The 26,472-nt window shown below is 40.2% G+C and overlaps 1 protein-coding gene across 13 annotated transcripts in view; it reads right to left on the bottom strand.

Moving 5' to 3' along the window:
* Nucleotides 1–26,472, bottom strand: part of RYR3 (ryanodine receptor 3) — a 548,224-nt gene that overhangs the window by 218,563 nt on the left and 303,189 nt on the right. For all 13 annotated transcript variants that reach the window (XM_043919301.1, XM_043919310.1, XM_043919307.1 and 10 more), the window contains exons 19-20: nt 14,385–14,577; nt 1,854–2,070 (exon numbers count right to left, since the gene is read on the bottom strand). In XM_043919301.1, coding sequence (XP_043775236.1) covers nt 1,854–2,070; nt 14,385–14,577 — 410 coding nt within the window. The remainder of the gene's footprint in view (nt 1–1,853; nt 2,071–14,384; nt 14,578–26,472) is intronic.

The raw sequence follows: 26,472 nt of genomic DNA, 5'->3' as shown, positions 1-26,472 counted from the left end.
TCTGTCCTTCATTGTGCCCATCTTTGCATGCAATATTCCCTTGGCATCTCTAATTTTCTTGAAGAGATCTCTAATCTTTCCCTTTCTATTATTTTCCTCTATTTCTTTGCATTGATCACTGAGGAAGGCTTTCTTATCTTTCTTTGCTATTCTTTGGAACTCTGCATTCAAATGAGTATATCTTTCCTTTTCTCCTTTGCCTTTTGCTTCTCTTCTTTTCACAGCTATTTGTAAGGTTAATAGATTTTTGCCAAGAGAATGCACTGGTTATAGCAAACACCCTCTTCCAACAACACAAGAGAAGACTCTACACATGCACATCACCAGATGGTCAATACCGAAATCAGAGTGATTATACTCTTTGCAGCCAAAAATGGAGAAACTCTATACAGTCATCAAAAACAAGACCAGAAGCTGACTGTGGTTCAGATCATGACTGCCTTATTGGCAAATTCAGACTTAAATTGAAGAAAGTAGGGAAAACAACTAGACCATTCAGGTATGACCTAAATAAAATCCATTACGATTATACACTGGAAGTGAGAAATAGATTCAAGAGATTAGATCTGCTAGACAGAGTGCCTGAAGAACTTTGGATGGAGGTTCGTGACACTGTATAGGAGGCAGTGATCAAGACCATCCCCAAGAAAAAGAAATGCAGAAAGGCAAAATGGTTGTCTGAGGAGGCCTTACAAATAGTTGTGAAAAGAAGAGAAGCTAAAGGTTTTAATACAAACCCCCCCAATATTTATCCTCCTGTTGTTAGCTCAGTGTCTCAGTGTCTTCCCCAGATACCTTCAGGGAAAGTTTCTCTATGTTTTCCCAGCACTTTGCTCCTGTCTCCACCGAGGTCACAAACTGGGGACTCAGGTTGTCTTTTCTCCCCCTTATTTTCTCTAATTGACTACTATTACAGTAGCAACAATAAACGATTATTACCATTTTAATTTATTAGATGATAGTTCATAAGAAGTATAAGAGCTCATATAAAAATTCAGATTTCTAGTATCTCCTGACCAACTGGAAGACTCTAACATTGGCCTGACACTTTTACTTGGCGATTATAACCTAGGGCTAAGAAATCGCCACCTGCTTTAGAAGGGCCTGCACCTTTGACCTGCTTCCCTTCTGTGTCATCTCCCTGGCTCTAGTATAATGATTATTAGTGTTTCCATTATTTACAAAAATCCCAATTATGTTTGAGGAGGGGAGCTCGTGGAGAATTTTTTTTTTTAGAAAAAGTATACCAAGTCAATGACATACAAGGAGACTACAGAGAAAAGTAGCAATAAAATATTTAAGCTATGTATAAAAGGCACTATTTGACTTTCGACTAGTCTTTTAAAAAACCGACTTCTTATTGAAAAGTCAAAGTTAAGTGGCATGATGTTTTGATAAAGAGCAAAACTGGGAAAACTATAAGCAAACAAATGACTACTGTATTTAGGTTTTACTGGTTAAATAAGATAATCTGTTTAAATTAAGTGCTCCTTAGTCAATCACAGCCTGAAAGTCAGACTTAAAAAAAAATTACACACGTGTTTTTTTTTTTTTGCTTATCTCTTCAACTTGGTTGTGAATTCCCAGAAAGTCTTGAGACATTTCCGCCTGTGTCTCACAGAGTCTGGTACAAAGCCTGGTGTGTAGCAAGTGCTCAACTTGCTCATGGATTGCAAAATCCTCAGACTTCAATTGTTGCATATGGTGAAAATGTAAAGAATAATGGTTGTTCATATATCATGACAATGCTACAAAATGTATAGTAAGAATAGTTCAGTGGTGAAGAAGCAAAGAGGATTTAACCCTATTACATTATCTCCATGGGATGCCTCCTGTTGGCAGCCTGAACCTACCTGACTGGTATCTATGGGGCATGGGATGAAAGAGGCTTGGGAGAGGAACTGGGTGGTACCCAACAGATCTCGAACTCCTTCAGCATCACGTTTATACTCTTTGACAGGCTCCAATCTCATCTTTTCTTTTGGAAGTAAGGCTTCATAGCAAGGGGCATAGCCAGAGGGAGGCAGGAACTTAAATTCTCCATGACGTCCACCCAGCAGGAAACGTACTCTGTGTTATTTGGAGAGACCAGAAAGGGAGAGGTTAAAAAAATAATATGCCAGCCCAAATAAATGAAAGTTAAAGATCAGCTCCCCCCATCCAAATTATATTTTTAGGAAGTGAATGATGTCAGATTCATCACAGTAAACACCCTAAAGTACACATCATAGTAAACACCCTAAACTGGAGATAAAGCCAAGTATCAGTTCATACTGCAGACAATTCTCAATTGACTATGTCAGCTAAGTTCTTAAAAATTAAGATACATTAAAACTACTAGATTTTTTTTCTTTTTCTTAATTGGAGCATAATTGTTTTACAATGCTGCGTTAGTTTCTGCTGCACAATGAAGTGAATCAGCTATATGTATACATATATCCCCTTTCTCTTGGGCCTCCCTCCCACCCACTCCTATCCCACCCCTCTAGGTCAGCACAGAGCACCGAAAACAACCCAATCAAAAAATGGGCAGAAGATCTCAATGGACAGTTCTTTAAAGAAGACATGTAGATGGCCAAGAGGCACAAGAAAAGATGCTCAAGATCACCAGTTATTGGAGAAATACAAATCAAAACTACAATGAGGTATCACCTCACACTCATCCAAACAGCCATCATCAAAAAAGTCTACAAACAATAAATGCTAGAGAGGGTGTGGAGAAAAGGGAACCCTCCCACACTGTTGGTGGGAATGTAAATTGATACAGTCACTATGGAGAACAGTATGGAGGCACTTAAAAAAGTAAAAATAGAAGTATCATATGACCCAGAAATCCCACTCCTGGGCATATATACCTTGAGAAAACCGTAATTCAAAAAGACATACACTTAATGGTCATTGCAGCACTATTTACAATAGCCAAGACACAGAAGCAACCTAAATGCCTATTGACAGATAAATGGATAAAGATGATGTGGTACTTATATAAAATGCAATATTACTCAGCCAATAAAAAGGAATGAAACTGGGTCATTTGTAGAGATGTGGACGGACCTAGAATCTGTCATACAGAGTGAAGTAAGTCAGAAAGAAAAAAAAAATCATATATTAAAATCACTAGATTTAAAAAATCAAGTTCATCCTTACCCGAGTTGGAGAATCATTACTATAGATATCATTAATATAGATACTATTACTATAGTTTGAAAAGGGTAACAGTGATATTGACAGATTCTGAAAAGATCACATTGAAACAGCAGCATGAGAACTTCAAGTCCTTTTACTTGAGAGAGATTATTCACACAACAATGAAAGAAAACATGATATAAATATTTGGAGAAAATAGGAAATTCCTAGTTTAAGGTGCAAAAAGGTCCAGTAACATGAGAATATTAAACAGAAATGGTATACATGGCAGGAGATGTTAATAGAAAATACAATGAGGAGGCTGCAGTTCCCCACAGTAGCCATATGAGGGAGGCTGTGAGAAAGTATCGGCAGGTGGTCACAGCCATGCAGGGGCCAAAGGGGCCCCCAGTGTTTGCTCACTAGGGTTTCAGAGTCTTCTAGGGGGCGCCACTGCCTTGCTGGCATCCAGGCCTAATGCCCTGGCCCACTCGGACCTCCCAAGGAAGAAGGAAGACTCCTTGTGGGCCCACAGTCAGGGAGGGCACGGATTACCAACAAACTGAAATCTTTAAAATATTTTAATTCTGCATTCTGGCTATCAGCCCCATATATATTGTTAGGTTAGGGTAGAGCACAAAGTTCCTCTGCAAGAAGAGAGTGAAAGTGAAGTATTTCAACATGACACTTTATAGGCTTTTAGGTTTGAGACTAGAAATAACAGCTTTTGCAAATCATCTGTAACCACGTTAAATTGATGAGAAAACATGATGGTAACATTAAGTAATTAAGACATGATAAGATACACAGCCCTACAGGATCACCAATAATCTTACACAGGAAAAATCCATCCACATACATAGCAGCTACACATATTCACTCCCTCCCACTTCCCCTCAGCATAACTAACTATGATATTTACTGAGCCCACATGAACTGCACTGTTCTCCACACTGTGGATCCAGCAATAAATCGAGAATACCCTGTCCCTCATGTCACAGAGCAGGCATCCAATGAGGCAAACACTCATAACAACTGATTGGGAGACATTTGATGAGGGAATAAGGAGGGAGCCTGAAACAACTCGGGGAAGGAGGGGGGTGCTAGACTGGGGTCTAGAAAGGCTTCTCTGAGGGGGAGATATTTCTGTTGACCCCAAAGGAAAAGGAGAAGCCAATGAGTTCAGAATCTGGAGGAAGAGCATTGTGGGTGAAAGGAACAACATGCGCAAAGGCCCTGAGGTAGAGAAGACGTGGGTGGAGGGCGGTGTGAGAACATGGGGAGCCCAAGGGGTGACAGACGAGGTGGCAGGGGGCAGGGCTAAATCAGGCAGGGTCTGCTTCTTTCAGGTGAGGAGCTTCTGAGGGATTTGAGGAGAAGAAATACAGGATTCTTCTCACTGTTCCATGTAGACAGGTCTGGGGACCAATCAGGAGGCACCTAATATCAATCTAGTCCCAGTGAGAGATAAGGCTGGGTTGGAACAAGATGATGAAGACCAAGCTGGAAAGCAGTGGTTAGATTCCAATTTTGTTTTGGAATTTGGCTTGTTAGGAATTGGTGATGAAGTGGGCCCGTGTGTGTGGAGGTACATGTGGGGAGGTTATGACCTAGCAAAGATTCTCACAGCAATACTCTCCACTAGGTCTCACTTCCTTTAACTGGAATATTCTGGTGGGGGAAGCCTTGCAGCAGAGTCTCAGTGTTGGCTGAGTAACTGTGATCAGGCACAGCTAATGATAAAATTGGAAAATAAAAGTCGCTCCAAGTAAAAGGCATTAAGTTTTTTTCCCCTTCCCAACATAAACGAATTCTTTATCCAAACAGCATTTTATGCTGTTTTAAAATTAATTACAGAAATCATATGAAGCCTCCCACTTTCCCATTTTAAAGTACTAAACAACAATAATATAGAATTAGAACCACAATTATTCCCTGTGAGTGTTCCTGCATTAAACATTATATAACAGGACATGATCTATGTGTATTAAGAATATGAACAAAGATCTTAGAACAAAATTGAATCATTAGCCTGCAATGTTACTAATTTAGTAAACCTTCAGGAAATAATAATTAGGCCTTAATATTTGCTATGAACTTTCCAAAATTCAGTTGCAACAGAACAGACTGGGTTACTGACATGTTGGAACATGCTGGAACTATGGGACTAAACTAAATCATTTTGGGATAAAACTATATCATTCTGGGACAAAAATAAATCGTTTTGAGAAAAGAATAAGTGTGGGAAGTTTTCTGCTTTCCCCTTCTCACTGAGCATTCTTTCAGTGAATAGCTGAATGCCCAAGAGGAGCTTGTACAACTGGTGTATTTCTTGTTACTCACTAGTGTATGGATTCTAAGACCAAATAATGATCTCTTACCAGGACATCTAGATGGACTTAATTATTCATAAACCCTACTGCCAGTTACGTATAGTTTTAACATTTCTCTTATGCTTTAAAATCTGCTATTGTCCTCTGAATAGAGAACAAATCAAGAAAGGTAGAAATCTAGGCAGCACTTAGGGAGAACAATGCTGCTTTTATATTCAGTTATTAAAAGGAGAATGATAATTTGGTTATAAATTTTAATCTTATCACCTCGAATGGCCACAAAGACAGTAAAATAAAAAATTAACATGTTTACTGCTTACTGAAGCATTCATCTTACAGTGCCATTATGCTGTGCTTCAGGGGTAAAAAGAAAGGTTCTGGGTGGCTTCCCAAGCCCAGCCAGACGGGAGCCCTGCTCCCCAGCAGGCGGGGCTGGACAGGAGCTGGTGTGGGCACACCACCATCTGTGGCTCCTCCGCTTGCTGCCCAGAGTTTGCGGGAAGGGCTCCAACAACCACCATGAAGGCCGGGGGTGCTCATAAACCCTCTCCCGGAGACCCACAGCAACCAGGTCAAAAGGAATAATTAGGGATAAAATACAGGTGTAAAGGGAACCACCAAAAGCAAGAAAGAAAATACCTGAAGCCCACTTTAATGATGTGAGGATATTAAAATGGCATCCCCCTTTGCCTCTGGTTTAGCAGAGGTCCCAGATGCAAATAATTCAGAGGATGCCAATGTTTTCTCATCCTGAAATGAGGTGCTGGACAACTATGAGGATCCATGAAAAAACTGTGAAATCAGTGCAGCTTTAGCCCACCCACTACCTCCACATTGATAAGAAAGGTAAAGAATTCGTTTGGACAAAGTTGTCAGGGGGAAGGGGATGGGAGTCCTTTCCCATTGGAAGTCAAATGAGGGCTTTAAGGAACTACTCAGAAGCTTCTGAGTGTCCCTGGAATGTAGCAAGGGACATGTTTGCCTAGTGATGGCGCAGAGCAGAGGGACAGATGAGCCAGCTGCTAGCCATTAGAAAGGAATCCTGCATGGAAAGGCAAATGACTAAGCAGAGATCAGAAACCCAGGGCTTGGGGGAGGCAGGAGGCCCACATAGCTGGAGGGGGCGGGGAAACGGAGGAGGCTTGGGGTCAGCCAGAAGGGAGCGGCCAGCACAGGTGGGGAAGCCAAGTCAAGAGATTTGCAGTTGGATGCTCCCAGCCTGGGGCTCTCCGAGAAACCTACCCAAGAGCCTCAGAAGAGAAAGATGCAGCAATTATGTAGCAGCTACAGAAGGCTTGATGTCACAAGGCAGTTGCACCAGCTCCATGGAACGTGCTCACCCTTTAATCATCTTGGGTCTGGGCTGGACCCTAGGCCCTGGAGGGGCCTGAGACAGGAGCCTGTGGCTGAGGAGGAGCCTGACTTCAAACTGCAGGGGGAGCAGGGAAGGGCTCAAACGATAACTGGATGCAAATCTGGAGTTTTTATATTTTCAAAAGATGGAATTTTTAAGTATTGGCAAGATGGTTCCTGGTCTTAAAAGGAGTAATAAGGGCCACAGAACCTGCCCAAGAACTTATCCAGGAGTCCAGAGAGAGGATTTAAAGGTGTGGAGAGAGAGACAACAGTTACACCTATCTAGCCTACTTTTTCCAATAAATCTGTTATCTGGCACTTACTGTTAATCTTTTAAATCCTTTGGTCTCATTCATCAATGAGAAATTTTCAATTAAAATATAAACCTCTCTTCTCTTGGGGTATACTTCCCTGTTCCTTGGGTTCCACTGAACCTCTCAGTATCACAGAAAATATTAAATTGAAAATAAAAAGATAATTTAAGAGCTCATTAAAGTTAGTTCTTCATCCTCTGATTTTTCTCTACATTAATAGATTTTAAAAATCAATTTCATTAATCAATTTAATCTCTTCCACTAAAGCACTTGTATCATCTTCTAGGGTTCTTCCTATAACTCAGACTCACCATCAGCTCTCCAAGGTTTTTTGTCTTCCTAAAGTGATTACAATAAGGGACTGTTTCCTTAGATTTCTCTACTTTAAAGATGAGCAATAGATTCAGTAATAGTCACCTGGGAGTAGTGAAGTTTGAGGATGCATAGAGTAATTTTTTATTTACTAGGCTAATTTTATAAACAGAGAAAACTGCATTGAAAAACTCCCCACTAGCATTTGCAATTTCATCTTTTAAGATTTGTACATTTTTACTTACCAATTTGCAGAAGATATGAGAAAACCTATCATAAATCCTCAAGTTTGAAAGACTGACCCATGAATAAAAAATAGAGTAAAAATCAAGACAAACCTTTGCCATACTCAAAAAAGATGACTAAGTTTCCTTATTCATACTGTACTAGCAAACTGTGAAATCATTTTAGTCTTACTAGATGTCTCATTATTCTTATTGAATCCCTCCCAGGAGTTGGGACAGTGTTCCAAAGAAGAAAAGGATACAGGCTGTGGTTAGCAGCAGAAAGAAATGGCAAGCTTTTGCTGACCTGAATTCAGCTCATAAGTCATGATTCATAATTGCATCTTTAGTCCACATTGCTAAGACAGGAGAACAATTTGAGTTATGTACATTCCCACATTCATATTTCTTTCTGGCCAGTGTTTGATGAAAGCCCAGGGCAATTCAGCCAGTGCTCATCATGTTCTCCGCAGAAGTATATTTATCTCAGCAATAATTTCCACAGCATTGACCACAGCAAGCTGGAAATAGCTAAGCTATTGGTTACCTGAATTTTAGCCAAGCCTGGTGCAGAAAACAAACAGCAACCGCAAATACCAACCATCTTTGGAGAGTGTTGTTTTTATATATTAGAAAGGCTGGTAAAAGACTTACATATGAAGATTAAGTAGATGGATGGGGAATTTGGGTTTCCCAGGTGGCGCCAGTGGTAAAGAACTCACCTGCCAATGCAAGAGACTAAGAGACTCAGGTTCGATCCCTGGATCAGGAAGATCCCCTGGAGAAGGGCATGACAACCCACTCCAGTATTCTTGCCTGGAGAATCCCATGGACAGAGGAGCCTGGTGGGCTATGGTCCATAGGGTCACGAAGTGTTGGACATGACTGAAGTGACTCAGCACACACACAAGCGGAATTTAACCATAGCTATAAAATACACTCTACTATAGCAACTTAACTCATCAATTTTCTGCAAAACTAAGCACCCAAATTTCACTATATACTGTGGCTTTAGTGCAATGTTCTCTGTGTGGCACATACCATCATGCCATTTGGCAGGGTGAGATTGCCTTTTAATAAGAGCTTTCTGATATCTAAGTAATTCAACCTTTTGGGTGGGCTCCAAGGTACACATGCTTCAAGCCAAATTCTGTCCTAGAACAAATAGGGTTGTTACATTGAGGGTCTATTACACTCATAATACCCTCCACAAACAAACTAGTGTGAGAAGGAAACTAAGGAGGCACATTTATAATGGTTAGAAAAGAGCACATATTGATTTGTGGATTTTGTTAGTAATTACTCACACTGCTTTTGACTTCACTGTGGGTAAATCTAATTGAAAAAGATTTTTGCTCTCTGATGCCTCTGGCAGGGACATCCTGATCAGGTACTGTTAACAACATAGTTTGTAATTATAAAAATAATTGTGGGATCACGAATTCAAGACTACGACCTCAGTAAAGACCAATAAAGAGGAGGAAATGGGGCTGTAAGAGAAGTTAAATATGAGTTACAATTCTGAGTTCTTGTATGATGGAAGAAAAATCTCGGTCTAGATAGGAATAATCTTGCATCTTTCTGAGAATGACATTATAAAACTATGCAAGTATTCTACTATATTGGGTGAAAACACTAATTTCTTTTCAATTTTGTTATTAAACACATTTATTTTCAATAAGATACTTTAACTTGGAATTAATATCTTGCTTTCTTTTTCTAGCTTTTTGCACAACTGAACCAAAGTAATATAGAGGGGAAGTGCTGGGTTTAAGTACCAAATGATATTTTGCCAGTTGATGTGAAAGAGTAAGTACTGGTACTGTGATCCCACTTGCTCAAAAGTGAAAATAAACAAATTGGTTACTTCAACAGAGGACTAGCATTGACCATGAATAAAGACATCGTATGACGGACTGGATGTATTTCAGTAAAATGTATTTCCCACATATGCAACCAACTTTGATTTCACCTCTGCTCAGACCATATCATGTTTTGAGAACCAAGGATAGGAATATGTCACAGGCAATATTTTTCCTGATAGAAAGGAGACTTAAGAGACATCAAGTTCCTGAGTACCACTCTTCAGTTGATGCTCCTTCAATTTCTATAACCAAGAAGTTCTTATGTTGAAGGTGTTAACTTTTTAAGTCAATGTATCTGGACTCCCCACTCTCAAATTCTCTCAGCAGTTATGCCTTCTAAATGGGTTAGATGTCTCATCATTCTTTCTTGGAACTTTGCTCCTCTTTCTCCTGTGCACTGAGAAGGACGCATGACCCACTGACCTAGTCACAACATCTGCTCCATATGTATACCTTTCAACGCCCTATCTCTTTCCCTGCCAGCCACCATCTTTACCAAGACAAAGTGAAAGTGAAGTCGTTCAATCTTGTCTGACTCTTTGTGACCCCATGGACTGTAGCCTACCAGGCTCCTCCATCCATGGGATTTTCCAGGCAAGAATACTGGAGTGGGTTGCCATTTCATTCTCCAGGAGATCTTCCCAACCCAGGGATAGAACCCAGGTCTCCTGCATTGTAGGCAGACGCTTTACCGTCTGAACCACCAGGAACCTTACCAAGAAAAGATTAAAAAAAAAAAATTCCAAGCAACAAAAATGTACATACTCAAAAATTCTGTCTCATTGCTCGGAAGGGGACTGGATGGATGGATGAACAACTAAAAATCATGCAACATGTGGGATCAGATGTACTGTTGGCTAAACACAGAACATACAGAAAAATCCATCAGCCAGCAGGTTGGAAAAGACCTCTTCTCCAGAGATCTGACTACAAGCTAAGCACTTTTCTCAGATGAGATTCTTGCAAAGCAGGTGGGCTTTCTTTGAAAATTAGCAAAACCCAGTGAGTTGGACGCAGTCAAAGAAAACAGGGATGGCACTGATGCGGGTGACCAAGGCCATTAAGTACTCAGGCAAACGTGGTCCTGAGAACTAACTGATCAGTGACCTTGCTTCTCCAGAGACAACAGTGAACCAACAGGCGGATGATCCAAATGCTGCTACGCTGGACGTAGATTTCTGCTCATTCTCTTTATTCCCGGGGAATGCAGTGGGAAAGATGTACAGTGGGGCTTGTACTGCTTTTCCCCAACTGCCAGAGAATCTTGCCCCAGCAATCTTTTTTGTGTTTATAGGGCCTGTCTTTCAATAATGTTTTCTACATGCTCCTTATGGATTGCAATAGAAATGATCCACTCTGTCACACTTCAAAAGGAAGAACTGGGGTGACGTTCTCATGGAAATATTCTCAGCACAGAGAAACACAGGTAAAGAACTCTTAACTCTTTAGGACACAGTTTTTAATGCGGATGTTAGTGTCTCTGGCTTGAGCCTGTGATGGGCAGACTTACAACCCTAGTCGCCGACCATGTGGCTGGGGGGTAAAGAATCCGCCTGTCAAGCAGGAGATGTGGGTTTGAACCCTGGAACAGGAAGATCCCCTGGAGAATGAAATGACTACCCACTCCAGTATTCTTGCTTGGGAAATCCCATGGACAGAGTAGTCTGATGGGCTACAGTCCGTGGGGTAGCAAAAGAGTAGGACACGATTTAGCAACTAAAGCAAAGTTTTACTGCACTTGTTCTCCTTTTGTTACAAGAACCTCAAACAATGAAAATGTTTAATTTCAATATATTATATACATCTACATGGATATGTTTATAAACATGCCTGTACATGTGTATGTGTACATGTGCTGGTATGTGTATTCTGTGTTACCATGTGTGTTTGCACACATACATTACAGGCATACCTTGGAGATATTATGAGTTTGGTTCTAGACATCACAAAAGCAAGTATCACAATAAAGTGAGTCACACAAATACTTTGGCTTCCAAGTACACATAAAAGTTACATTTACACTATACTACAGTCTGTTATGCACAATAGCATTCTATCTTGAAAAACAATGTGCATACATTAATTAAAAAATAATGCTGTTGGAAAAATAGACTTGCTTGATGCAGGGTTGCCACAAACCTACAATTTGTAAAAACTGCAATAATGTGAAGTACAATAAAACAAGGTAAAACTGTACTGTATACTATGCAGGCGTGCATGTGTGCTAAGTTACCTGGACTATTTCCAACTTTTTGCAACCCTATGGACTGCAGCCCGCCAGGATCCTCTGTCCATGGGATTCCCCAGGCAAGAATATTGCAGTGGGCTGCCACGCCCTCTTTCAGGGAATCTTCCTGACCCAAGGATTGAACTTGCGTCTCTTAAATCTCCTGCGTTGGCAGGCAGGTTCTTTACCAGTAGTGCCACCTGGGAAGCCCTATATATGATATACGTCTGCATATCTGTGACAAATTCCAAAGGTTAAATATTATGTCCAAAGGATAACTCTTTACTCAAAAACAGTTTATTTAACTGAAAGAGAAAGTTATATCCATTTTTTGGGGGGAGAATACTTGTATATGCCTTGGTTTATCAATCTTCGGGAGGTTCTGAGACCTGTCACAGTGGTATCACTCTGGAAGTCTCATCACTAGGATACTAGATGTTCTCATATGGATTTTTTTGTGATGCCAGCTCTAAGTGTATGCTCTCCATAACTCTCTTTTCATGACCCTTTTTAATGGAAACCAACATGATTTTAACTGTATTTACTCTAGTTTCCCACTCAATTATGAGCTCTTTAGAAAGTAGGGATCAAGAATGGATAAGAAAATTTTGCAACAAGAGCATTATAATGAGGTCCTGCCTTAAAAATGTCAAAATGTATTCTCAGACTAAAATAATACAGCATCCAACTGGCACAAGGAAAGGGATAGAACAATGAAAATGATAGTTGGCATTGTTAAAGTATGAAGAACAACAGTAGGCATAGTACAAGCCCAGTGTAATGTAAAATTATTGAGATGTATAAATAAAAAGTAATATTATTATCTCTGGGTGGTACAATTATGGGTTCTTGGTATTCCTATTTTTTGGACTTGCATTACTTTTGTAAAAGGGAAAAAATAGGAAAAAAAAACCCTCAGTGATAAAAAGGTAAATCATAAACTGGGAAAATATATGAAAGCAATAATAGTTTAATAACCTTAATATATAAAAATTGCTCATAAAATTAATACCAGAAAGGCAGGGAAGACAAAATTTTAAAAAATACTGGGCTGAAATAGTAAGCATAAAAGATGTTTAACCACATTGGTAATCAAAGAAATAGGAAGCTAAAACTTTAAGATACAATTTCTTCAAATTGGCAAAGATTAAAAATAACCAATAACAGTAAAAGTTAATGAGAAGCCAATCAGTTGGGTTACTTTAAATGATACCACAGGCACAAATCCTTTTTCTGAAATATTTGCAGCTGTTCTTCAGACTTGGGACTTTAGATTTTAAAAAAGACAGGGACTTCCCTGGCAGTCCAGTGGCCAATACTCTATGATCCCAGTGCAGGGGGCCAGGTTACACCCTTGATCAGGGAACTAGATCTCACATGCCACAGCTAAAAGTGCTCCTGCCGAAGCTAAAGATCCCACATGCTGCAGCTAAGAAGATTCTGCATACTGCAGCGAAGATCGAAGATCCCATGTACCACAAATAAGACCTGGAGCAGCCAATTCAAATAATAATAACAAATAAACAAAAAAGACCAAAGACAAGATGTAGTATATATTAAACAGAATCTCCAGCTAGGTGAGAGGCTGTACTCCATAATTAAACACACTGATATTTTTGCAGTTAAACGTAAATATTCACAAGAAATAGAATACACGAAAAATTGAAAACAGTCTGATTTCTGTTGATGACGGTTTTTGCCATAAAATGAGTTCAGGTCAGATTTTGCAGTGAAATCAGTTAAAGAAGAAATATATGCTTTTCAGAGCTTTTTAGACTTTAGGCTTGTTGATCATGAATTCTGAATGTTCATACAATCTTTCTGAAAGTCTCTTTAGCCAAGCAACCATAAGTTTAGACTTTAAAAAGATTATACTTTTTAATCTGCTTCTGGGAGGAACTAAACAGAAATGCAGACAATGAGCTGTCCTCAAGGATGTTGATGATAATTTCATTTGTGACAATAAAAATGAAATCAGCATGCAAGTCTAACACAAAGTAATGGTTATATTATGGGATGGCCAAATAAAAGGATATTATTGGCCATAAAAATCATTTTGAGGAAGATACTTAATAACTCAGGAAAATACTCACTACTTATTGTTGAATGAAAAATAATCAAGACATAAAACTTCCTACTTAGTGTGATGTTAATTAAAAAATACATGTATCTATAATATAAAAATCTTGATGAAAATAAACCAAAATAGTACTAGAGATTATAAGTTAACACTGGGATTATGGGTGGTGTTTATTGTCTTATTTATAATGGTATCTTTTAAATTTTTATAAGATATAAATTTTTGTAAAATTTTTTAAAGTTTTATCTTTATAAAAGAGCATAAAATACTTGTTATAATTATGAAGGTCATTTTCTATGTAAGATTTACCTCATTCATCTTACTATTTATCAGAGGACATTATATACAAACTCTGGCAGGAGGTATGTGTTCAAAGAGTATATACATGTGACTCTAAATTGCTCCTCCCCTTTCACCATTGCTTTCTTGGGGGAGTTTGGCTCATGGTGCTGAAACCCTGAAGGAGATTACCATGTTTGCCAGCTCATAGAAATGATGGGGAGGTGGGGGAACAACTACTCTCCATGAAATCACAGCCAAAACTTACTTGACACCTGCTGAAAAGCTCACCACAGGGAAGAAGAGCCCATCCGTGTTGAAGTTCTCAAACATCCCCTGCACAGGCTGCCCGTTGATGCGGAAAGAGATGCTGGGTGCCCCCAGGTCCAGGCAACAGCTTACCACGTCGTCTGATTTCAGGAGGTGCTGGTTGATGGAGGCCACGGCTCTGGGTATGCGACCTGGTGAGCAAAGAACAGGAGGAACGCATGTGGGACTCTGGGGAAACATTCACAGGCCACCCATGGCAGGTGGGAGGGACAGAGGTCTGGATAGACTGCATTTTAAATGCGACTTTGCCTTTCCTGTGTGAGGTGAGCAATGAGAAATGGTTTCCTAAGCTCTGCGAATGGACAGCCACGATAAGATGAGTCCCACTGCTTCAGCACTGGATGAAGGCGCTGTTCAAGTAAGTAAGAGCAAGACTGTCTAGTCACGAACAGTTTACTTCCTAGTTCTAAAGAATTTTATTACTTTACTGAGGCAGGGAAACCCATTGTCAGTTATTTGCTGTATTGCTGATTTCTTCTATTGTTGCTTATCTTTTGTAAGATGATTTATCATTTTCTGACCTAACTTGAAGTAGTAAGAAAATCACCTCTTAAGTTTTCTATGTTATACCACCTAATTCTGGAAGGTTCAGAAGTAAATTATCAGAACTACTCTGCCCATCCCCCTACCAAGTTTTCAGTTCAGTTGGGGGTAATGAAGGGGCAGAAGGTTTCGTCAAAAACCCTTGAACAGGGTTTTAAGCAAAACTCTAAGAAATGTATATCTTGTTTCTTGATCATGGAAGCAGTACACATTCATTATAAATGCTAATTGTGTATATAGAAAATTATAAATGAGGGAAAAATGTAAAATAAAAATTTTTAATTTTTTCATATATAAATATTCAAACTGGAATATTATAGGTTTTGTAACTTGTTTTTTCCACTTATCACATTGCAAATATTTGATTTTATAATGGAATATCATCAGAAAATATATTTTAATGACAATAACACACCATGAAAAGGTAATTTAAAAATCCCCTTATGAGTATGACTTGTTCATAAATCTTGTACATACATCTATGCTATGTGATATTTCTAATCTCTGTTTAGAACTCTTTTACGTTTTCAGTGGTTATTGCTATTCTAGTAATAGATTCCAAACTAAGTGGTGGATTTTAAAATAGTGAAACTACTACATTCTCCTTAATGAAAAATTAGGTACCCACTTCTGGTTATTTTGGGTAATTGACAAAACCATACTATATTCCCTCCCACCCTTCCACAAACAGTAATGAGGCAGATATTGTACATAGGGCTGGGGATCAAAGACAGAGGACTCAGTTCCAGTCCTGAAGAAATTCATGGTTCAGATAAAGAACTACAGTTCAGTGTAACTGTTTGAGTGAAGGTGTACATGATGAGATGTCTTTAGAGGCAGAAGATGCTAAGTCAGCCTGGGAGTGTGGAACAAGTTAAAAATGAAGAATGAAAGGTTCACTAGATAAATGAGAAAGAAATGAGCATTCCAGACAGAAGGAGCAGCTTGTGCAAAAGGAGTATATGAGTGTATGACATATTTGCAGAATGGCTAGAGTTTGCAGAGGCTGAGCTTGATGAGGGGCGGTCGGGGAATAAAGAACCTGGACCATAGTGTTGGAAGTTTTGGCCATAGCAATCAGAGCAGAAAAAGAAGTAAAAGGAATCCAGATAGGAAAAGAAGAAGTGAAACTCTTGCTGTTTGCAGATGACATGATCCTCTACATAGAAAACCCTAAAGACTCTACCAGAAAATTACTAGAGCTAATCAATGAATATAGTGAAGTTGCAGGATATAAAATTAACACACAGAAATCCCTTGCATTCCTATATACTAACAATGAAAAAACAGAAAGAGAAATTAAGGAAACAATACCATTCACCATTGCAACAAAAAGAATAAAATACTTAGGAGTATATCTACCTAAAGAAACAAAAGACCTATACATAGAAAACTATAAAACACTGATGAAAGAAATCAAAGAGGACACAAACAGATGGAGAAACATACCGTGTTCATGGATTGGAAGAATCAATATTGTCAAAATGGCTATTCTACCCAAAGCAATCTATAGATTCAATGCAATCCCTATCAAGCTACCAACGGTATTTTTCACAGAACTAGACCAAAGAATTTCACAATTTGTATGGAAATACAAAAAACCTCGAATAGCCAAAGTAATCTTGAGAAAGAAGAATGGAACTGGAGGAATCAACCTGCCTGACTTCAGACTCTACTACAAAACCACAGTCATCAAGACAGTATGGTACTGGCACAAAGACAGAAATATAGATCAACGGAACAGAATAGAAAGCCCAGAGATAAATCCACGAACCTATGGACACCTTATCTTTGACAAAGGAGGCAAGGATATACAATGGAAAAAAGACAACCTCTTTAACAAGTGGTGCTGGGAAAACTGGTCAACCACTTGTAAAAGAATGAAACTAGAACACTTTCTAACACCATACACAAAAATAAACTCAAAATGGATTAAAGATCTAAATGTAAGACCAGAAACTATAAAACTCCTAGAGGAGAACATAGGCAAAACACTCTCCGACATAAATCACAGCAAGATCCTCTATGACCCACCTCCCAGAATATTGGAAATAAAAGCAAAACTAAACAAATGGGACCTAAAGAAACTTAAAAGCTTTTGCACTACAAAGGAAACTATAAGTAAGGTGAAAAGACAGCCGTCAGATTGGGAGAAAATAATAGCAAATGAAGAAACAGACAAAGGATTAATCTCAAAAATATACAAGCAACTCCTGCAGCTCAATTCCAGAAAACTACATGACCCAGTCAAAAAATGGGCCAAAGAACTAAACAGACATTTCTCCAAAGAAGACATACAGATGGCTAACAAACACATGAAAAGATGCTCCACATCACTCATTATCAAAGAAATGCAAATCAAAACCACAATGAGGTACCATTACACGCCAGTCAGGATGGCTGCTATCCAAAAGTCTACAAGCAATAAATGCTGGAGAGGGTGTGGAGAAAAGGGAACCCTCTTACACTGTTGGTGGGAATGCAAACTAGTACAGCCGCTATGGAGAACAGTGTGGAGATTCCTTAAAAAACTGGAAATAGAACTGCCATATGACCCAGCAATCCCACTTCTGGGCATACACACTGAGGAAACCAGATCTGAAAGAGACACGTGCACCCCAATGTTCATCGCAGCACTGTTTATAATAGCCAGGACATGGAAGCAACCTAGATGCCCATCAGCAGATGAATGGATAAGGAAGCTGTGGTACATATACACCATGGAATATTACTCAGCCATTAAAAAGAATTCATTTGAATCAGTCCTAATGAGATGGATGAAACTGGAGCCCATTATACAGAGTGAAGTAAGCCAGAAAGATAAAGAACATTACAGCATACTAACACATATATATGGAATTTAGAAAGATGGTAACGATAACCCTATATGCAAAACAGAAAGAGACACAGAAGTACAGAACAGACTTTTGAACTCTGTGGGAGAAGGTGAGGGTGGGATGTTTCGAAAGAACAGCGTGTATATTATCTATGGTGAAACAGATCACCAGCCCAGGTTGGATGCATGAGACAAGTGCTCGGGCCTGGTGCACTGGGAAGACCCAGAGGAATCGGGTGGAGAGGGAGGTGGGAGGGGGGATCGGGATGGGGAATACGTGTAACTCTATGGCTGATTCATATCAACGTATGACAAAAAAAAAAAAAAAAGAACCTGGACCACCAGCACAGTAACAGCACAACAGCATCTGAAACATTCAATGCACACTGGCAAATGAGCCTGGGATGGCCTCAGACTCTGTTTTTGTAACTTTACACCTTGTTGCATCACTGAGAATGAAGAATAATTTCCTCACTGTAGGACCTGCTGCTGCTGCTAAGTTGCTTCAGTCGTGTCCAACTCTGTGCGACCCCGTAGACGGCAGCCCACCAGGCTCCTCCATCCCTGGGATTCTCCAGGCAAGAACAATGGAGTGGGTTGCCATTTCCTTCTCCAATGCATGAAAGTGAAAAGTGAAAGTGAAGTCTCTCAGTTGTGTCTGACTCTTAGGGACCCCATGAACTGCAGCCTACCAGGCTCCTCTGTCCATGGGATTTTCCAGGCAAGAGTACTGGAGTGGGTCACCATTGCCTTCTCCCACTGTAGGACTTAGGTATATGCTAGGTTACTTGAGTTGTGTCTGACCCTTTGTGACCCTATGGACTGTAGCCCACCAGGTCTCCTCTGTCCATGGGATTCTCTGGGCAAGAATACTGGGGTGGGATCTGTGCCCTCCTTCAAGGGATCTTCCTGACCCAGGGATCAAACTCGCGTCTCTTATGTCTCCTGCATTGGCAGGCGGTTTTTTTTTTTTTTTTTTAACCACTCCCAGGCCACCTGGGAAGCCTGTAGGACCTACAATCAACACTATTTAAAACAAAATCTTAGCAAACTTGATGAGTATGTAGGTTTGATACTTTTCCTGTCTCCATTTGACAAGACTGAGACCTCTCAACTCCTTTTATGGAGTGTAGATACCCCAGGGTCCCAGAATCTTTACTTCCTTATTATATTAACTCTGTTATGAAAGGAACCTATGGTATTAAAACTCAGCAAACCTTGCCATAATTGTCTCATTCTTAAGAGCTCTTGTTTTTCCATTAAAAACCAATCTTTCCTGCTTCGACTGTTTCTTTTTTAATTAGTTTAACTTCTGGAAAATATCACTGCAGTCATTTGAACAAATCCCAAGAGATTTCTATGAATTTGTGAAAACCAGGAGTTAATCGAAGTGCTGAGTTAGACAACTAACTTCAAAAGTATCCATATCCTTACTGGATAAAGATACAAATGAAGGGATTTCCCTGGTGGCCCAAGGGTTAAGAATCTGCCTTTCAGTGCAGGGATGTGGGTTCAATCCTTGGTCAACAAACTAAGATCCCAGTTGCTGAGGATCAACTAAGCCCACATGCCACACTAGAGAGAGTCCGTGTGCTGCCATGAAAAGATCCCATGCGTCGCAGCTAAGACCTGACTCAGTAGAAAAAACAAAGATACTAACAGATCTCACCTTTCTGAGATCGACATTAACCAGGACAAAACTGACCGTGTTGAATTGTGACTCCGGCGCCCTCTCATCCCACCCTCTCAGAATTTACTCCTGGCTTCCGTGCCAGTCTGAGACTCAGCCAGTAAAGAGGCAGAGTAGCCTTCATGGTAGATGTTCTTCATATAGCAGGGCTTTGATGCCATCAGAAACCAAGTTTCCAAGCTTTATTTACCCCACAGCACCAGGTGCCTTCCTGAGGAAGGATGGCTGGGAGAATATCTGTCCAGTGTGCTCTGTCGGTTGAAAACCACCAGCAGGATGAGCAACTGTGTCCTTGTGGTGAAGGACATTGTCTTTCATCTCCCTTATTTTAAGAGACCGGGAGCCTAGTAGAAGTTGCCATTGGAACACTTGTTAAGAGCATCTGTAGGCAAACTGAAATTGTAGTCTGAGCCTATATTTAAAACATATAGAGAATATAGAGTTGGGATCAATATTATCCAGAAACTGAAGGGAGACTGGTTAATCATTGGATATAAAGCACGTGCTTAGCAAGTGCTTAGGGCAATGTAATAAGAAGTCTATTTGCATAAAAGAGTCCATTTCATGTAACATTCATGTTGTAAAAGGTCATCTGATAAAGTACATTTAGCTCTAAAACGTGAGTAGTGTAAAGATTTGAAACTAGAAAATGATGACAATGCTTTTGTACATTCTGTTTCATAAAACTGTTCCCATCTGGAAGAAGCAATCTCTACCTGAGGAGGGTTTTCACGACTCCAGATGATTCTGAAGGGTCCTGCATCCACATTTAAAGAATAAGCTTGATTTTCCAACTGCCTGTAATGAGGTGGCGTGGGGGTGGGATGGGGGTGACAGCGGTCTCGGAGCCATAGAAAGGGCTGAGTTCAAATACCCAGTCTTTACCTGCTGTGATTTCATTAAGAAATCAGCTTCTCTATGTCCACAAAACGGGGACAGTAATGCTCACAGTGATGCTGTCAAGAGGTTTTTAAGGTATGGTTATTATTCCCTAGAGAAGGAAATGGCAACTCACTCCAGTATCCTTGCTGGGATAATCTCATGGACAGTGGAGCCTGGTGGGTTACAGTCCATGGGGTTGCAAAGAATCAGACAAGACTGAGTGACCAAGCACAGCAAATTATTATTCCCATGATTTTGACAAGACAATGACTTATGTCCTATGTACCTCTCGAGAGGCCGTTGCATGTGGCAGTAAAGGGTGTTTCTAGAACCAGGCTCCCTGGGCTTGAGTCCTGGTGCTGCCACTCACTGTGTGAGCTTGGGCAAGCCACTTAGCTTTGTGGACACAGATTCCTCATCTATCTAATGAAAATAATAATGTCCTGGGGTTACTGTGAGTTTTGAATGAATTGTTCCATAAAGAGTAACTGGAAGAGCCTGACACAGTGCAACCTACAATAAATACTATTTCTATTGCTTGTATAACTCCAGACACTTTCATCACTAGGTTAACAAGAGATAAGCTTACTAGCATGTTGTTGGGATATTATGTCCTTTGTAATATTAGGAAAAAACAACAGTACAGAGAATCATAGCATTGAGGACTGAGTCCAGGAAAGTGACTTGAAAAAGGAGTTACTGAAAAATCAATAAATCTCTATTGAAAGACCATGCTCTAAACAGGCACTTTCAAATACATTTAAAATGTACTGGATGCTTTTGGCACAACCAACAGGAATGTGACGCTGTAGAAAGGAGAAGCAAATATGACATGGAGAGTTTTTCTAAATCGCTTTAACTGCTTTGCCAGATATTAGGAACTCTGAGTAATCCTAGAGACCACCTATTGGGACAGGCTGGGAAGCCTTGTGGCCTCTGTAAGTCTGAAGAAAACCCCTGACTTAGAGGCTCAGGACTGTTGGAAGGTCCCAGAGGGCTTAGAAAGGCCGTTCCAAGCCTAGCACTTTTAAGATGAAGTAAAGAGCCACTTTATCACACGCCACATATTTTCAAATGAACTTAAGGATGTGTTACTGCAGGCTTTTATTTCTTCTGATGAGTCATATAGACAACTGGAAACACTGACGCTCAGCATATCCATCGCCCCAGGCACCGCAGAGTTTGGTTTTCTAACGTAAACACAAATACTCAGGCATTTGGAAACAGAGAAGATCCAAATACATCAAAACTGTGGTGTCCTACAGCTACTCCTTGAATCCTCTACATATAGCACTGTGGTTGGAAAAGTCCAAGTCACAGTGGGCTGTGTTTTGATAGATGAACCAATACTCTGGAGCTCATCTTAGTAGGGAGACAGGAGCCCACTCATCAAATTGTCCTGATGAGTCAGAAGTCCTAAGTAATCAGGAAAGAATTTTATTCCATTCATTTACTTTCTGTATCATTTTATCTCTTATGGAAGGTGAATTCCTCTGCTTACTCAAATTTTTCAAGTGGAAAATTTGCAACAAGGGAAGACGAGGTGTGTTTTCCTTCTATGAAATTGCTCCCTAACCAGTGATGTACTATATGGACTGTGTATGTGTGTGTGTATATGTGTGTGCGTGCTCAGTCATTGTCAACTTTTTGTAACCCCATGGACTGTAGCCTGCCAGGCTCCTCTGTCCATGGAATTTCCCAGGTAAGAATACTGGATTGGGTTGCCATTTCCTACTCCAAGGGATCTTCCCAACCCAGGGGTTGAACCCTATCTCTTGCATCTCCTGCATTGGCAGACAATTTCTTTAGCACTGCACCACCTAGGAAGCCCTAATATATAGGCTACTCTGAGCCTAATTCACCCTCAACTGCAGTTCTGAAAGGCTACATATGTAAAGGTTGTATCAGGAGAGGGAAAGTGATACCAGGACAAGAAAAGAGCCATTCCTCTGAAAGGATATTCACAGTGGCTGGGCTGACTCGGGAGTCTGTAGGGAGGACTGGGCAGGGTTCAAATGGGGGATATTTGTACAGCTGATGATTGAAAGAAACTTCATAGGCTTTGGTGAAGACCTATGAAGGCTGCCCTCCTCCCACACAGAGGAAAAACTCCTTCATATTTCCCAGGATGGCACCTTGGAACTTTCTTCCCCATTCAGCATGGGGCCTGGGCTCCGTTTCCTCTCAGGATGGAGCTAATCTCATGGTCTCGAGGGAGATACCTGGAACTCTGCACTTGGTCTCTATGATGACAGTTGACTTCATAGACAATAAAAGTAGGGAAGAGATATTTATTTTGCATTTAGTGTGTGTCAAGAACTTCACATCCTTTATCTCATTTAAATTTCCTAAGAGTCTTGTATCATCTTCATTTTATCAGAGGAAACCAAGTATCTGGGAGGTTAAGTAATTTGCCCGGTGTCAAAAAAAACTAAATAAGTGAAGAGCTGGGATTCAAACCCAGGCATAACTCCAAAGTCATGCTGCTGCTTCTTAAATTTCTCTATTGACAGAAGTATTAGGGGCTCTGCCATCTTGCCAACTTCAGCAACATCCTTTGTGCTTTAATAAGTAGTAAAGTCCAGCTCAAGGCTGCGGCTTAACTTATGCATACAGATAAGCTTAAAGGTAATGGACCATCCACGCTGCTGCAAATGGCATTATTTTGTTCTTTTTATGGCTGAGTAATATTCCGTTGTATATATGTACTACATCTTCTTTATTCATTTATCTGGCAAGGGATATTTAAGATGCTTCCATGCCCTGGATATTGGAAAATACATTACTATGAACAGTGGGGTGCATGTATCTTTGTGAATTATGGTTTTCTCTGGGAATATGCCCAGTAGTGAGATCACTGGGTCATATGGCAGTTCTAATTTTAGTTTTTTTAAGGAACCTCCATACTGTTCTCCCTAGTGATAGTACCAACTTACATTCCCATCAATAGTGTAGGAGGGTTCCCTTTTCTCCACACCCTTTTCAGTATTTACTGTTTGTGGATTTTTTGATGATGGCTACTCTGACTGGTGTGAGGTGCTACCTCACTGCAGTTTTGACTTGCTTTTCCCTAATATCTGTGATGTTGAACATCTTTTCATTTGCCTTTTGGCCATTTGTCTTCCTTGGAGAAATGTCAATTTAGATATCCCACTCATCTTTTGATTGGATTATTTGTTCTTTTGATATTGAGCTGAATAAGCTGTTTGTATATTTTGGAGATTAATCCCTTGTTGGTTGCTTCACTTGCAAACATTTTCCCATTCCTAGAGATTATCACACTGAGCGAAGTAAGTCAGACAGAGAAAGACAAATATATGATGTCACTTATAGGTGGAATCTAAAAAAAAAGGGTGCCAAAGAACTTGTTTACAAAACAGAAGTAGAGTCACAGATACAGAAAACAAATTTATGGTTACCAGGGGACTGGTGGGGGGAGAGATAAATTGGGAGATTGGGATTGATATGTATACATTGCTATATACAAAATAGATAACTAATAAGAATACGTTGTGTAGCACAGGGAACTCTACTCAGTACACTGTAATAGTTTATATGGAAAAAGGCTCTAAATAAACCCCAATTGAATATATATATGTGTATAACTGATTCACTTAACTGTGCACTTCAGACTAACATAACACTGTAAATCAACTATACTCCAATAAGAAATACAGGCAGTGGACCTGGGCATTTACATCTCAAGAAGGGAAGAGAAATGGTCAGACCAGTATCCACCACTTCTCCCGAGCCACCCTCTAGTCTCTCCTGCAGTAAGTTGGAGCGTCACTTCCATTCCATTTCTACATCAACTATTACCTTTTCATCAGACAGTCCAAAATTCACTGCTGTCCTGCTGGGAGTCATTAACAGAAACCTTATTTCTTCCACTGGTGCACACGCTGACATATTTACCTGTTCTGCCTTCTGCAAGATAAATGTTACCTGGGTGCAAGTTGGAGAATTCAGAATGATGCCCAGACCCAAGGAAGCTTCGCGTTTTAGTGAGCAAAAAAGATGCCAATTTTGTGGATGCCGGTTTCTTTACATCTCACCAGATGCTGAAGATTGAGTGATGAAGACCCCCAAAATGCTCCTAGGTGAAGCTACACTACTATGTGGGTAATATTTACCTGGCTTTCTGGTCTTGAGCGGATAAGAAGGAAAAAGGGAGCACTGTACATTCCTGGAATGATACACAATAGGATGGATGTCCAGGTCCTGAAATGCACTGACAGTAGCGCTTTCTAGATGTGCAATGAGTGGGTTCTCTGCCTCCTGACTCACTGATGCATTTATTTTGCAAATTTTTATAAAGGGATATGTCAAGTGCCCCATGGAGGGTTGTGAAATCTGGAAAAGATGAAATAAATGTTCTCTTTTGAGAATGGTTGGTTTTTCTTTGAAACTAGGGGCCAATTTGCTCCATCCAAGGGTCTTGGTGGACTTCATATTGCCTCAGTCAATCCAGAGTTCTCCCTAAGTGCAGCCTGGGATCCAGAGAGGACTTCCCAGGTGGTGCAGGGGTAATGAATCCATCTGCCAATGCAGAAGGCGCAAGAGATGCAGATTTGACCCCTGGGTCAGGAAGATCCCCTGAAGTAGGAAATGGCAACCCACTCCAGTATTCTTGCCTGAAGAATTCCATGGACAGAGGGGCCTGATGGGCTACAGTCCATGTGACTGCAACAAGTCGGACACAACTGAGCGCATGTACCTGGAATCCAGAGAATACACTTGGGTCATGGTGAAGAGAGGGAAGGAGTTGAGCAGCAACCAGCAGGCAGTGGGCAATGCTTTTCTCTCCTCAACCCCACTCATCCCGCTACAGGTTCAATTTTATTAAACTCAGGAGCTGTAAGTATATGAGAAGAGTAATTCTTTCTTTTCAAATCACTTCCCCAGAGAGAACTTTCCGAGATCCTTATGCCATCTGATGATAACCTAAGCTAAAGGTTACTACAACTGTGTGATCACAGAAACAGTGGCTCTATGGTGGGGCTCTGAGAATCCAGAGAAGACCCACCTTCACCCCTCATGAAATGGAACCAGGAAAAGTTAAACTGGGAGGATAAGAGAACAAGACGTTCACTTCACTCTATCATCCTGCCATTTTGTACCCACTTTTGTCTGCAACACACTGTCCCCTGGGATACACACAGAATCAGACAATTTCTTCTTATAAATGATCCCAGATACATATATAAATAAACACATTTGCACCATTCCTAGGAGGTAAAAAAAAATGTTTATACTGAATATAAAATAGCACAAAGATTAAAAAATATTGATTAATTGAAAGTAAAGATCAACTGTAAGAAACATGTCACTAGAACCTGAGCTATTGGTTTTAGCTGGAAGCTAAAAGCGGGAGAAAAATGTGATGGATTGTGTAGTTCTCAGTTACAAAAGAAAATACATAGGTCTGCCTTGTACATACAAACTTTTTCCTGGTACTGGATTTAAGGAGGACTGTATGTCCTGGCTTCTTATGTAAGAGGCACACAGCATTATGCTTACCTAAGGAATTTCTATAAGGGACACAATATCTCCAGTTCCAGTTTTGCAAAAGATACAGATAAGACAAGCTATAGATAAGGGAGGGGAGGGGTAGAGCCTCTGCTGTGGGTAAAAGTATAAGGGTTAGTCTTACATTTCCACCCATTCAGAAGCCAACTCACTCCTCCACAGGCAACCACCATAGACATTTCTGGGGAAAGCATAAGTGTATATCTAAAAAGGAAGTTTTTGAAATCTTTTAGAGATTAGCATCTACTGTGTGTCAGGTACAGATCCAGACACCTTATAAAGTGTATTACAAAGCAACATGTTACAACCACAAGATGACAGACTTGTAGTCAGATATAGAGCCTTCTCTGTGTGACTTCGAATAAGTTAACTAAACATCTTTGTGTTCAGTTTCCATGTCTGTAGTATGAGATCAACATTATCCACTGTAGGGGGTCATTGTAAGGATAAAATGAGAGGAAAAAATGTACAAAAGATATGCAGCTTACTGCAAAGTCAATAAACCCTCAGTCTTTTCTCCTTTCCTGTTTGCCCGTGGAACCTTGA

The sequence above is a fragment of the Cervus elaphus genome, chromosome 12 (genome assembly GCF_910594005.1).
Source record: "Cervus elaphus chromosome 12, mCerEla1.1, whole genome shotgun sequence".
Taxonomy (NCBI): Eukaryota; Metazoa; Chordata; class Mammalia; order Artiodactyla; family Cervidae; genus Cervus; species Cervus elaphus.
The sequence above is the reverse complement of the archived record's forward strand: the minus strand, read 5'-3'. Positions and strand labels throughout refer to the sequence as shown.